This window comes from Pelodiscus sinensis, chromosome 2 (genome assembly GCF_049634645.1).
Source record: "Pelodiscus sinensis isolate JC-2024 chromosome 2, ASM4963464v1, whole genome shotgun sequence".
NCBI lineage: Eukaryota > Metazoa > Chordata > Testudines > Trionychidae > Pelodiscus > Pelodiscus sinensis.
In genome coordinates, this window is record NC_134712.1 from 32,676,797 (window position 1) to 32,691,872 (window position 15,076).

At 39.9% G+C, this 15,076-nt stretch overlaps 1 protein-coding gene across 2 annotated transcripts in view; it reads left to right on the forward strand.

The window, feature by feature from the left end:
- LRP12 (LDL receptor related protein 12) overlaps positions 1 to 14,613 on the forward strand; it is a 70,156-nt gene extending 55,543 nt beyond the window's left edge. For both annotated transcript variants that reach the window (XM_075920233.1, XM_075920234.1), the window contains 3 exons: positions 6,283 to 7,384; positions 8,011 to 8,143; positions 12,258 to 14,613. In XM_075920233.1, coding sequence (XP_075776348.1) covers positions 6,283 to 7,384; positions 8,011 to 8,143; positions 12,258 to 13,121 — 2,099 coding nt within the window. In that variant the 3' untranslated portion in view covers positions 13,122 to 14,613. The remainder of the gene's footprint in view (positions 1 to 6,282; positions 7,385 to 8,010; positions 8,144 to 12,257) is intronic.
- The last annotated feature ends 463 nt before the right edge of the window (positions 14,614 to 15,076 follow it).

Here is a 15,076-nt window from a genome sequence, read left to right on the forward strand (position 1 = left end):
AGGTTTAAAACAAATAAAAGGAAGTTTTTCTTCGTGCAACACACAGTCAACTTGTGGAACTTCTTACCAAAGGATGTTGTGAAGACCAGGACTTTAACAGGGTTAAAAAAAGAACTAGATAAATTCATAGAGGTTAGGGCCATCAAAAGACTTTGTCTGTCAGAGGCTGGAAACAAATAACATGATTATGCTTGATGCTTCCCTGTTATGTTCACTCTCTCTGGGGCATCTGGCATTGGCCACTGTTGGAAGACATGATATTGGGTAGATGAATCTTTGGTCTGACCCACTATGGCCATCCTTGTATCTTATGTTATCACAATCCCCAGATCCTTCTCAGCAGTACTGACTGCTAAAGCTAGTCTTCTCTCATTCTGTATTTGTCCATTTGGGTTTTCTTTCTCAAGTGTGGCACCTTTGTCTTTGTCATTTTGTCTAAAGTCTAGTTCTTCAATTTTTCAAAATCCCTTTGAATTTTAGCTCTATTGTCCAAAGTGTTGATACTCACTCCCCCTCACTCCCTTCTCCTGCTTTATCTCATCTGCATGTATGACCAGTATGCTCTCTTTTCCTATATCCAGGAAATTAATAAAGATAGTAAACATGATACCAAAATAATATCCCTGTGAAACTTCCCTTGAGACCTACCTCCAATCTGACCATCATTCCATTAATATACTCCTTGTTTTCAGTTGTTTAATCAAGTATTTTCCCACTCAATGGTAGTTTTATCAAGCCCACATACCTCCAACTTACTTAAGAGAAGGTCATGTGGGACTGTTAAAAGCTTTGTTAAAGTCCTCGTACATTATGTCCATCACATTTTCCCTATACACAACGCCAGGTACTTTGTCAAAGTAGAAAATCAAGAGGCTTTGGCATGCTTTGTTCCTAGTAAATCCAAGTATGGCTTACTAGCCTTTTTTAATCTCCTGGGAGTTTTGCTATTTTCTGCATTCTGGTTTGTCTGCTCTAGCTCTGGATATTGTACTTCTGAAGTCACCAACCTGTCTATCACGATCCACTGGTCAATCCTGGGGGCTCAACGAGTCGATCGCGAGTCTTTCGGGGAGGCCCCCCTCACTGTCCTCCACCCCCAAGATGAATGCCGCGCTGATGCTACCTCCAGGGACAACGGAGATAGCACTGGCTTCCTGCAGGGTGCGGGGGGAGTTTGCGCCAGGTCCCAGAAGTGCCTGGGCAGCTCTTCCTCCTCCCCCCTCTCCCCCCCAAACAGCCGGTGTGGTACCTAAAATGTTGCTCACTGAGGACTTTATTCCTCTGCTGACTTCCTGTGCATGGGGGAAAGAGGAGGGGAGGGAGTGGAAGTCCGGGTCTGAACCAGCTCCAACTGCTCAGGCAGCGTGCGATGCCATGCGGAGCGGAGGAGCAAGGTGCGCGCTGCCTGAGCAGTTGGAGCTGGCGTGCTCCAGAACTCTCCCCCACCGCCACCGCCACCCCCACCCCCACCCCCGCTCTCCCATCTGCAGGAAGGCAGAAGGTGTACCACACCGCTGTTTGGGGGATGGGGAAGCAGCCTGTGCACTTCCTGGGCCTTGGCGTGCAGCTGCAGGATCCCCAGGTACTGGACTCTGTACCTGTCCCTTTCCCCTGCCCAGACCCCCACAAGTACCTTGTCCCTTGCCCTAGCACCCACCAGCACCCTGTCCCCTGCCTTGGCACCCACTGGCATCCTGCCCCAGCACTCTAGCTCCTGCCCCAGAACTCCTTCCCCAGCACCTACAAGCACCCTGTCCCCTGCCCCCACCAGCACAGTTTGGGCCTCATTAATGAGGCCTGAGGGGTTTGGAAGGGTTGTGTTTTTGTATCTCACTTGGGTTGCCCCGACTGACTTTTCTGTGGTTCAGTGACCCCTGACTCAAAACAGGTTCCCCACGCCTCATAAATAAAGACAATGTTGAAATCTTTTGTGTTCGACATAATACTTTATTTTAAAATGAAGCCTGGCCAACAAGCCCCCAATTGGGGCCAAGCCCTCATCTGGCCACAGCAACATAACACTCCTGTACCCCCTCCTGACCACAAATCTGAGCCTATAATACATTGGAACCCTCTGTCCTTAGCCTTTCACATCCCCAGACTCCTGTACCCCCCACATCCTCAGACTTCTGCCACAACACTCTTGCACCATTCACACACTGCAAATCTGTGTCATGAGCCTATCATACTCCCAACCTCCCTGCCCTGAACACCTCACATCCCAACCCAAACTCCTGCACCCTCACATCCACAATCCTGTGGCTTGCTCAGCACCGCCACCCTTCACCTGAACTCAACACTCCCCAGCCTAGAGCCCCTCCCTGAGCCAGCATCCTCTTCTCCACATCCTCCTGCATCCATATTCCCTCCCAGAGCTTGTACCTCTCACCCTTTCCCACACCCAAATCCCTCATTCCCACCCCAGAGCCTGTACATCCTGTCTCAACCCACTGAGGGTACGGCTAGACTACAAGAGTTTTTCCAGCAAACACGCTCTTTTGGCAGCCCCTGTATTCCTTCATGAGAAACAAGGGGGCTTCCAAAAGAAGGGTTTTTTCTGACATTTGGCCCAGTCTAGATGGGGCAAATGTCGGAAACATTTCTTCCAACAGAAGGATAAAAAAAATCGGTAGTGTAGCCGTACCCTGAGAGTGTATAAGGGCCAGGGATAGCAAGTGATGGAGAGAAGGGGAACAGAAAGGGTGGGGCCTCAAGGAAGGGGTGGTGTCTTGGGGAAGAGATGGGGTAGATTTGGCTTGTCCTAACATTTAAAAAGTGATCTTGGGTGTAAAAAGTTTGGAGATCACTGTTTTACTTGACTCTGCTCCACCTAAACCCTTTCTAAGCTAACTCAAACATCCATTTTCATTCTAGCTTCCAGCAGCATTAAAACAAACTGACATGTCTCTGGTTCATGATGCCAGTTTCCATTGCCCACTCGATACATTTCCAATCAAGCATTTTCATGCATCTTCACTTGCTGTCCTTCACATTTGGGAAGGGCTTGTAGTAAACACCCACAAATCTCCCTTGTTATCCTCCTTCAGATCCCTCCTTAAAACTCTCCTGTGCTGTGATTCCACAACTTCCCTAGCAACAGACCACCTAGGGAGACTGTAGAAACCCAGTCACTGGCAATTTTTAAGAACAGGTTAGGCAAACACCTGCTGGGGATGGTCTTGGTTTATGTAATCCTGTCTCAATGCAGAAAAACAGACTAGATAACTTCTTAAGGTCCCTTCCAGCTCTACATTTTACATAATATGCGTACAAAAACTTAAAGAAACTTAGGCTGTGGGTGCACAGATGCTAGCCAATATTATGTCATTGTTAGGGATGTTAGCAAATGTTTATATGTATAAACATGTAACCGCTGATACAGAGGCAGCATTGGGGGAGGAGGCAACTCCATAGAAGCCAGTACAGGCAGTCCCCGGGTTACGTACAAGATAGGGACTGTAGGTTTGTTCTTAAGTTGAATTTGTATGTAAGTCGGAACCGGTACATATTGTAGGGGAAACTCTAGCCAAACATTTCTCCAGAGCTCAGTTTTATTCTCTCACACCTCACTTCCCTCAGTCCTTTATTCTCAAGCTGAGGTGTCTGCTGAGAAAAGCTGCTCCGCATCTCCCTGGTCTGCTGGGAGGGGCGGGGGCGCGCTAGCTTCGCGTCTCCCTGGTCCGCTGGGGGGAAGCAGCTAATGCGGGGTTGCCTCACCCCGTTTGTAAGTAGGGATTCAATGTAAGTCGGATCCATGTAACCCGGGGACTGCCTGTACATGCAGGGAACTGGCTTGAAAACCAGCTTCCCACATGTACTGGCTCCCACATGTGTTCTCTTGAAGGTGTGTGGTAGCACAGCTTTCCAGGTGATTAATCAGCCCCACCCAGTCAGAGGCTCAAGGCTCCATGCAGCTTAGAGTGAACACTGACTTCGCCCTGTGGAAGACAGCAAGGGGAGCAGGCAGGCAGCTCCCTGGGAACCATCTCACGCCCTTCCTCCCCCTCCCTTATTGCCTCTTATACAGAAGCAGCAAGGAGGGGAAGCGTGTAGTCATTAGGATTAACCGATGAGCCCAGACTTATCAGTTAAATCATGTAAACAACTATACATGAACATTTCTAGTCATTTTTTTGTACTCCCTTCTCTGTACCTATCTGTTGTCTCTTCTTACAAACTAAATATAGGATCTTTGGGCCGGCAGCTGTCTTTGTTCTGTTTGTACAGCACCTCACACAGTGGTTTCTCATCTGTCTGTAGAGTTACATGGCCTTCATTTGGTTCTTTGGGAATTGATCTCAAATTCTCAGAGTGATGGTAACTCCAAGTAGGTGTGCTATAATGTGTGGGGATAGACAACAAGCTACTAATTTTAGAGTTTTACTAACAGTGACTTGTCTTTTTTAAAAAAAACATTTTCAGTCTGTTCATGTAGTTAAATATTTTGACGTGCTAATATTAAATAGGGTATTTTATCAGTGAAACAAGGCAATGTCGCTAATAACAAATCTGTTTTTCCTTTAGTTGCTGCCATAACAAGATCAACATTTTCTAAAGTGCAGTCACTAACTTTTTATCCCTTCTGTACTCTGTTTTCACTACATGTCTGTCAGTTAAGTGCTCTTGGGCAGTGCTCATTGGGCTTAGCACTTGTTTTGCTTTTTATTTTTCTGTGTACGTTTTATAGCAAACTCTTTAGATTTTTGTGGATTTTTAAAAATGTCACAGGTGTTGTCATCCTAGAACTCTGTTTATTTCCTTTTTAATTGCTTAGATCATAAAACTTCATATTTAATCTTTTGATGGGTAGTAGATATTTAGGTTAAAAGAGAGGAACAGAGAAGTGACTTGGCCCAAGGAACCCCAGCAGGTCATTAATGAAGCTGGAAATACGACCTACATCTCCTAAGTCATAGTCCTGTGCCATAACCATTAGAGCATATAGCCTCTATATTACTCCATTTTAAATATCCCATATATATTTTTCTACTAAAAGCCATGTTCATCAAGATAAGTTCTAGAGGATGTTTAAAAGTTGTACAGCACAACACCTGATACCTTTGTAAACACGGATTCAGCTAATCAAGCTTATAAAATGGATAGGCAGAAACTTCTTTTTTTATATAAACATGGTTTTAATGTATTTATCCCAACCTGACTGGAGAACCAGATTATAAGTGTTCTCAAAACATGCTGTGCAGCTGAGTATAGGTGGAATTTTAATAAGTTATTCCTTGATGAGAAGCGATATTGCAACTCTGTAATCGCGATTTCCCTCATCCAGCAACATCAGTGGATACTCTTGGGGCTGGAGCATGGGGAAAAACCGGGGGTCTCACATTCAGAAGCTCCTCCCCGAGCTTACAGAGCACCACAAATAGCTGATTTGTAGCATTCAAGCTTAGGGAAGGAGAAGTGAGGACAGGAAGCACTTGGAGGAAGAGGCAGGACAACTGCAGAGTCCTGTGGGAGCATAGTCTAGTGGCCAGGGTGTAGCCTGTGGCCAGAAGCATAGTCTGCTGAGCTTCACTCCTGCAGGGATCCACAGACACCCTGCCTGTTTCCCCAAGAGGCTCCCCATCCCTGTTCCATCAGTGCTGGCCCCTCTGCTGTGACCGGAGCAGAGTCCAGCAAATTCTCTGGTTTGGGACTGGGCCTTTCCCGAGGGTGCTGTGCCAGGGAGACTCAACCGGTACAAGATGGCTCAGGAAGACACTAGTAGCCAGTATAGTGTGTGGCTCTGGGGATAGGCCTTAATACAGACTATGATGCTAAGTATGTCGCCTTCGTGTGAATTCCTGTTTGCAGAGCAGGAGCCTAGGAAGCATGCAACATGCTGTGCAGGGGAGTGGAGCCTACTAAGAACTGCTCTGGTGAACAAGAGCCTGTTTCCTGTGTGTTACTGGGGCGTGATAATGCTTATGGTTTAGATGGGCATGAGAATTGATTTTTTTTTTTTATCTAACCCTTGTTTCCAAAAAATGATTAGATATCTTAGTGCAGACAAGGTACCAGATTTTCTACTGTTGTGAATTGTCATGGCTCTGTCTTCCATAAATCAGCATAGCTCCATTGAAGCTGAGACTCAGACTCAAGGTATTATATTGGCAGAATTTGCTGTTTAAAATACTGTGATGTATTTGGGGTTACAATGATTTATGGAGACCTAAAAAGTTATAAGGTACTCTTTAATTACATTATATTAATACACAATGATGACCAGACAGTTCTAGAACCTAATAGGAATTACCTATATTTATAAATTTTTTAATGTGTTTTCAGGGAAGTCTGATGAACCAAGATGTGATTGTAACCAGTTTCATTGTGCTAATGGAAAATGCATTCCAGAAATGTGGAAATGTAATAACATGGATGAATGTGGAGACAACTCTGATGAAGAAGTCTGTGCCATAGCTAATCCTCCAACAGCTTCTTCCTTTCAACCTTGTGCTTACAACCAGTTTCAATGTCTTTCTCGCATCACCAAAGTTTACACTTGCCTTCCAGAATCTTTAAAATGTGATGGAAATATTGATTGTCTTGACTTAGGTGATGAAGTAGACTGTGATATTCCAACATGTGGGCAATGGTTAAAATATTTTTATGGTACTTTCAGTTCTCCCAATTACCCAGACTTTTATCCTCCTGGAAGCAATTGCACCTGGCTAATAGACACTGGCGATCATCGCAAAGTAATTTTGCGCTTCACTGACTTTAAGCTTGATGGCGCTGGTTATGGAGACTATGTCAAAATATATGATGGCTTAGAGGAAAATCCACGCAAGCTTTTGCGGGTGTTAACTGCATTTGACTCTCATGCACCTCTTACAGTTGTTTCCTCTTCTGGGCAGATAAGAGTACATTTTTGTGCTGACAAAGTAAATGCTGCAAGAGGATTTAATGCAACGTATCAAGTAGATGGCTTCTGTTTGCCATGGGAAATTCCATGTGGTGGAAACTGGGGTTGCTACACAGAGCAGCAGCGCTGTGATGGCTATTGGCATTGCCCAAATGGACGAGATGAAACCAATTGCAGTATGTGCCAAAAAGAAGAGTTTCCATGCTCTCGAAATGGTGTTTGCTATCCTCGTTCAGATCGCTGCAACTATCAGAATCATTGTCCTAATGGTTCAGATGAGAAGAATTGCTTCTTTTGCCAGCCTGGAAATTTTCACTGTAAAAATAATCGCTGTGTATTTGAGAGCTGGGTATGTGATTCTCAAGATGACTGTGGTGATGGTAGTGATGAAGAGAATTGCCCAGTTATTGTACCCACCAGAGTAATAACAGCAGCAGTCATCGGGAGCCTTATTTGTGGATTGCTGCTTGTCATTGCACTGGGATGTACTTGTAAGCTGTACTCACTGAGGATGTTTGAACGAAGGTAAGTAACACACATTCCCAAATCTAGGATAAAGTATTGTAATGATATAATTTGCATAATTAATACTTTAACAAATGCATGTATCCATAATAATAGTTTTATTAATATGTGGTAACTTCTAAAGTTATTCTTACCTCTCCATATTTTTGAAATGTTTTGGCAGTGGTACAGGGGAATGATTGAAAAGTATAATTTTGATCACTTGCCCTGTAGTCAGTTTAAACATTAGATTTCAACATAAAAATGAAAAGATGCTAATTTTCCGATGGGGTCTCATTCTGAAGTACATGAAATATTTAAAATTGTTGACATGATTATTAGCATTTCTTTGCATTCTGCTTGTTCTGTTTTGGACTCATGACCGTGCTTCTCATTCTTCTTTTTATTAGAGTCTACCTCTCACTGTGTTAAATGTTATCCTTATTTAAATCTGACTTAGAATTCTGCTTTTGTCATCAGTCTTATACTGATGGTAGCACTGGATTATGCAATCATATAATATAACTGAATTAAAAATTCTACTGCCATAAATATGAATCTTATCAATCATTATATTATCTAACTCCGATCTATGAAAACATAGTATCTTTTTTATGTACTATATAACTTTTTATTCTTCTTGAAAGATCATTTGAAACACAGTTGTCAAGAGTTGAGGCTGAGTTGTTAAGAAGAGAAGCCCCCCCCTCTTACGGACAGTTGATTGCTCAAGGCTTAATTCCTCCAGTCGAAGATTTTCCTGTTTGTTCACCAAACCAGGTAAGTTGTTTCTGATTATCCCCACATAGCAGGCCATCTCACTTAACTTTTATAACCCTGCTTTCTAACTACTGTGTTATGGGTTTTTCAGGTTTGTCACTTTTTTCAGCAACTTCAGAATTTTTGTACCACAGTTACTTTTAAATATTGGACATTTCTTCATCATAATAGATGGTAACAACTATATCACTGTTCAAACAATTTTCTAAAGAAATGCCAGTATCCCTCAATAGTAAAGGCCATGTAATGTGAAAGGTTACACCTGGTAGGTGTAGTGGTGGATGTTGTATATAGATGTGCATATATTACATATAAAGAACATTGAAGTTGCAAAGTCAAGCACTCAGAAGTTGGGAAAAGCTAGAATTAAGTTTTGTGGGCAAACCATAATTTAGATCCCTTGTGAATATTCATGTTTATATAGTCTGGAGCTAAAAAGCTTTATAAAGGTAAGCTGTCTACCAGCCCTGTCTATAATATTTGCCTAAGTCCCTAAACCTGAATATATTTAAAGAAAAACTTAATGTCTTTCCTCAAACTTCCCTTTACCTGCACATCTTGAAATATCTTGACACTTCATTGACTAGTTACTCTGTCATGGAGCCTTTCAGGAAAAATTGGTGAACTGCAGAGTACATACTGTTTTAAGGAAAATACCATCAGGTACCAATCCAACCAATGTGAAGTGCATCTATTATGTTATGATGCTAATAAGTACTACTTGTAATCAATGTTGAAGACCCTCTCAAGACAGAACATCCTACTTGAACATTCAGGTGCAACTCTCAACGCAGAGCTACACATACATTAGACTTTTTAATATTCACTCATACTGTAGCTATTTAGTGATATGGAATTCCCAGTTTCATATGCAACTAAGATAGTTTTGCATGGAAATTGAATAAATGTTAATTTCATAACATCTATGACTGTAGGACTCTGTACTTCCTTTATTGGAATAAATTTGACTGTAATACAGGTTTAGACATTTTATTGAATCAGTAACCCTTCATATATTTCCAAATATTGAATCAAAGGAGAAGACCATATTACAGTTGAGTTGGGATAAATAAGAGGGAATGACAAAAGTATAAAGAATATTGAATGTTATAAAGCAGATGAACAAGCTCTTCTGTTTATCTATTTACATAATAGAAATCAGAATGTATATGTGAATTTTCTTAATAAACCACAAATAAGTGCATTAAAACATTTGGGAAGTAAAATACAGTAAAAACTAATAAGTAGGACATACTGCAGATTATTGAAATTTATGAAATAGCAAATATAACTTATGAAATACCCAGACGAAGCATCATTACCACACCCGTAACTTTCAATTTGTGGTGGTGTTATTAAATTGAGTGAAATCTGATTGTGTGCACCTAACAGGCCATGCCTGTCTATCAAATGTTAATATTAAAAAATAATTGGACAGGCATGCTGGATTGGTTTTTACACACACACGTACGTACGTATTATTGAATAAAAGGTAACCAAATATCGAAATGTTTAGTTTTTCCTCTGTTTTGTTTGGTATCGTCCGTATTTTTTCAAACCATAAGAGGGGGTGGGGTGGAACAAGCTGCAGGAGGATTACCAAAGGATCATATGGTAATTTGTGATATGTCGTTTCAGATTGTATCCTAATACTTGATAATGACTGGACGCATCCACCATAAAATCATAATCTGCTTATGAAGCTACTTTCTGATGTAATCTTTAGTTTTATTCAAGTGATAGATTTATTGTCCTTTATCATCTGTAGAAAATAAGAGACACAGTGGACATCCTTGCCTAGTGACTCCCTCTATGTAAAATAACCCCATTAGTTCACACAGCTGCTCTTGTCCTCGTGTTAAGAGCAGTTATCCACTGAAGGAACTGGGAGCCAAAGTCTATATGCGAGAGGACTTGAAACAAAGTTCCACTCTGTTCTCTCAGTGTTCTGTCTAGTGATCACAAAAGAAATCGATCTCTTTGGTCTGGCATTATGGATGTTTAAACAAATATCTTCAATGAATCCTGTATGAGGTATATATGAGAATATAAACTGCAGTTGGTTAGCTGTTTTTTTTTTTACTAAAGACTGTCATAATTCAGCAGTAATATGAGTCTCTAAGACCTGCATAAGGTAAGGTCTTCTCCAACATCAGGGACAGCCAACTACAGTTTCTTTCATAGACTCTGGAAGTTCCTCTTCAATCACAATATGAGCATTGAAGAATACTTCTCAAAGAACCACTCATACCTCCTTTAATACCTTGTAAAATTTTAATTTACACTTCAATGCTAAAAGTATGCAAAATTTAAAATGACAAGTCAATTCCTTTACCAACACTGAGAAGCTTTTATTTAGGAACAGATGCAACATTACAAAATAGATGCAAGGAGGTAGAGAAAACATCACCTGAACTGTTTATAAATTACCCACCAATTTATCAGGTAATTCTTTAAGATTCCTGTTTGCCAGAACTAATCATAAAGGACCATGTCTTCCTCGAATTACAAACATAGATTTACTCCTAATATCGGTTGATGTTAATAATTATTCTGATGTGAAATTGGTGTGAAAAAGAGAATTGCATCCAATGTGTCCAAAATGAGGGCATGAAATGGAGAAGGGAAAGATAATTCTTTTGGGTTTTTTAGTTTGCATATATAAAGTTACAAAGCATTTTTCATATTGATTTTTAAAGTATTCTTTTGAATGTTAAATCAGGATGCCTTAAGTATTTAAGTAGATGACTAAGATTTTTCAAAAGTGACTTTGTGTGATTTTCAAAAATAGGAAGCTAAAGGTAGACTCTAGTCTGGACATCTGTATAATCTATAGTATAGATGTCCTCACAAGTACCTTGACTATTTTTTATTAGAAATGCTGAGTTTTGTTGAGATTAATAGAAGCTGCTGGCTGCTCTGCACTTCTAAAATAAGCTATTATTTAGATACCTAACTTTAGACTCCTGTTTTTGAAAACTTTAACCATAGGCTACGTCTACACTAGCATGATTTTCCGAAAATACTTTTAAAAGTTTTCCATTAAAAGCACGTCTAGATTGGCAGGATGCTTTTCCGTAAAAGCACTTTTTGCGGAAAAGCGTCCGTGGCCAATCTAGATGCGGTTTTCCACAAAAAAGCCCCGATCGCCATTTTCGCGATCGGGGCTTTTTTGCGGAAAACAGTACTGTGCTGTTTACACTGGCCCTCTTGCGCAAATGATTTGCGCAAAAGGGCTTTTTCCCGAACGGGAGCAACACAGTATTTCCGCAAGAACACTGATGATCTTACATGAGATCGTCAGTGTTCTTGCAGAAATTCAAATGGCCAGTGTAGACAGCTGGCAAGCTTTTCCGCAAAATCAGATGATTTTGAGGAAAAACTTGCCTGTCTAGACACAGCCATAGTGTATAGGCATCACTGTTACTTAAGCTTAGAAATTTTCAGTTTCCTTTTATCCTCCTATAAATCCAAAGCATTTGCCTAATCTTGTCACTTCTTTTGAACAGCACCTGTAAAATCTGTTGTTTTCTTTCTTGTTGTTTGGAAAAATATTTTGATATCTTAATTATCTTGCATCTCAACTACTTAAGCCTCCCCGTATTTCATTGTGCATCTCCTCCTTCACCTTACCACATTTCCATCCCTTTTCATGTCTAATCATCTTATACAAGCCCTTGAATTTTGCAAAGCTCCATTCCATACACATTACTGTTCTAATTTCCTTCTCCCCTCAGCCAAGCATGCATGTTGCCCTGTTTATAGTATTTTCCACACTTGCAGGATCTGCACATCTTCCATACCAATTATATGCTTAGAATAGTTTGTAACTATTCATATGCCCAACCTCTGTTTAAATCCCTCTAAAATTTATACTAACTGAAGTCTTTGATCTCCTAAATATTCCAACTGCATTTCAAGTGTATATTTATAACCTGTGTATTCCCTGGACTATCTTTGACTTTTTTTATAGGTTCTTGCCTCACGCTCATCACTGTCATAACTGAGCACCTAGATTTTTCTCTCATTTAGATTGTGCTCCTTTGGACATTAGCTGTATCTTTTTCTTTTCTGACAGTCAGTTGTCAGTGACTAATTTGTGGATTTTTTTCAGGCTTCAGTTTTGGAAAACCTGAGACTAGCTGTGCGATCTCAGCTTGGATTTACCTCAATCAGACTTCCGATTGCTGGCAGGTCAAGTAATATTTGGAATCGAATATTTAATTTTGCAAGGTCCCGTCATTCTGGATCAATGGCATTAGTCTCAGCAGATGGAGATGATGTTGCCAGTCAGAACACTAGTAGAGAAGCCGAAAGAAATAATACTCACAGAAGTCTATTTTCTGTTGAGTCTGATGACACAGACACAGAAAATGAAAGAAGAGACACAGCAGGAGCAGTTGGTGGTGTTGCTGCCACTTTGCCTCAAAAAATTCCACCAGCAACAGCAATAGAAGCAACAGTAGGAGCATGTGGAAGTTCTTCAGCTCAGAATACCAATGGCACTAATACAGATAATGGAAGAGAAATTACAAGTGTAGAACCCCCAAGTGCAAGTCCAGCACGTCACCAGCTCACGAGTGCACTAAGTCGTATGACTCAAGGATTGCGTTGGGTACGCTTTACTTTAGGGCGATCAAGCTCAGTAAATCAGAACCAAAGTCCTTTGAGACAGCTTGATAATGGGGTAAATGGAAGAGATGAAGATGATGATGTTGAAATGTTAATTCCAGTTTCTGATGTAGCATCAGACTTTGATATGAATGACTGTTCAAGACCCCTGCTTGATCTCTCCTCAGATCAAGGACAAGGGCTTAGGCAGCCTTACAGTGCAATGCATCATGGAGTAAGGTCATGTAAACGAGATGGCCCATGTGAGCGCTGTGGTATTGTACACACTGCCCAGATACCCGACACATGCTTAGAAGCAGCACTGAAAAACGAAACTAGTGATGATGAGGCATTGTTACTTTGTTAGGTACGGATTGAATAGGGGAGATTGTATACAAGTTGGAGCAATATCAGTCATTGTTTTGTACTTCATAGTTAAAACTAGATTCTAGTTTTAAACAAGTCTGGGGCAAAAATCATGTGATTAACATGTTTTTTCCTGTGTGGTTGAATAAACATTTATTTTACTGGGTAACTCTGGACTGCTAAAGTGAACATTTTTATGACTCGGAATAAATGTATCCAGTATAAATGAGTTACTCTAAATAACCAGTGTTCATCCAGTTAGCTTCAAGTTAGTTTATCTTGGTACTGTAGTTCACAATAGAAACATGGCTACTCAAAATTTGACTGCCTGTTTGTTTACCCCATATTAACAGGTTAATTTGTACAGAATTTTTCCTTTGGAAATTGAATCCATTGTATTAATGCCAACATACTTGTAACTTAATATACTAAATGCTGGTAAGGATTGTTAATGTAAAAATATGTATTTTTCCTTTCGAGGTTTATATAACATATTGTCTAAATATTCTTGAATTACATCATATGAACTTTTTCAAAGGGAGAGACTTTCACCATAATACTTTTTTCTTTCAAAAGTTCAAACAGTGATATATGAAATTTAGGTATATTTAGATAAACTGATGGAAAAAGCCCTTTTTATAGCCTTTATAACATTGGAATCCAACATTTAGTAAATTGCAATACAACATGGTACAACCAAGTAGGATATAAAATCCCAGGTCATTCGTTATCTCAGTTTGAGGACAAAAAATCAAATAGATGAAGATGTTACAACATACTTTAAAATGTCTGCTAAAGGTACAAATACTAAACAGGATATGTTCCAACTGGTAATATATCTTTCCCTAGTAATATAGGGTATAAAGCTTATTTGGATTCAGGAAGTTTGCACTAAAATCATATTGAGGTCTCTAATGAGCTTAGTGCACAAGCACTATCACTTTAAGTACTATTCTATAATACAGTTGCTATATATTTCCATGGCTCTTTTCTTGGAATGTTGCATTTTGTTACAATTTAATTTCCTTTACTAAATACCTATTTATTCATTGTATTTAAAATTGGTTTACTTGGTTTCAGACTGGTTGTTCAAAAAAATCCCCTTCAGTATATCCATTTTAATTATTTTTGTAATATTACAAGTTGGAGCAAAACAGATCAGTGAAAAAAATTGTTTATAATTTCCAATTTTGTGATAAGCAGGTAAATGTGTGGCAACTAGCGTGGTAGCAAGAATATGTATCTTTTAAAAACAAAAACATGTCAACTACTGTCTTATTTATTCTTTGCCCGTCTGTTTTAGTAGGCTTAATGATTCAGTATGAAAAGTGTATTTGTGTGTGACTGTATGCTATTTATTAAATTTTAAATACTTTGCTGAATGTCATTTTAAAGCATGTTTAAAGTCTTGTGCATTTCTGTCATGTTATGCTGTCAGGCAGAACTGACTAACGTGTTTTAATATGTATCAAAATTAAAATGATTTTTTGTTATGTTTTGAGAGAGTTTTTAAAGATAAACCCAAAGATCTATTTGTTTTTGGATTTTTGTTTAGAAACCTCCCCCCCCCCACACGAACACATCTGAAAGAAAAAATGGAATGGATTGCAAAGTTTACACAACCTTCTCTCTCTCTTTCTCTCTGTTGCTTCATTCAGACAGCAAGCTGAGATACTGAACCAAAAGTTTGCAACCTGTGTGTTATCTTTGTTCTCAAGAGGTTACTTCTAGCTCAGAGTATGATCCTGCAGATTTGAACTTTGGGTAACCGATGTGTAGTACAGGTGTTGAGGATTCTTTGAAGTTGGTCACTCTTCAGTTCCCAAGTGCAAGCATTAAGTACAGTTGTACCCAAGGTACAAATAATTGGCTCTAGATTTTGCAGCCCTTATTCTCATTGGCTAATACTGTATTCTGTTGGTTTTAATGGTACTACTTGTGGAGCAAGGTACTATA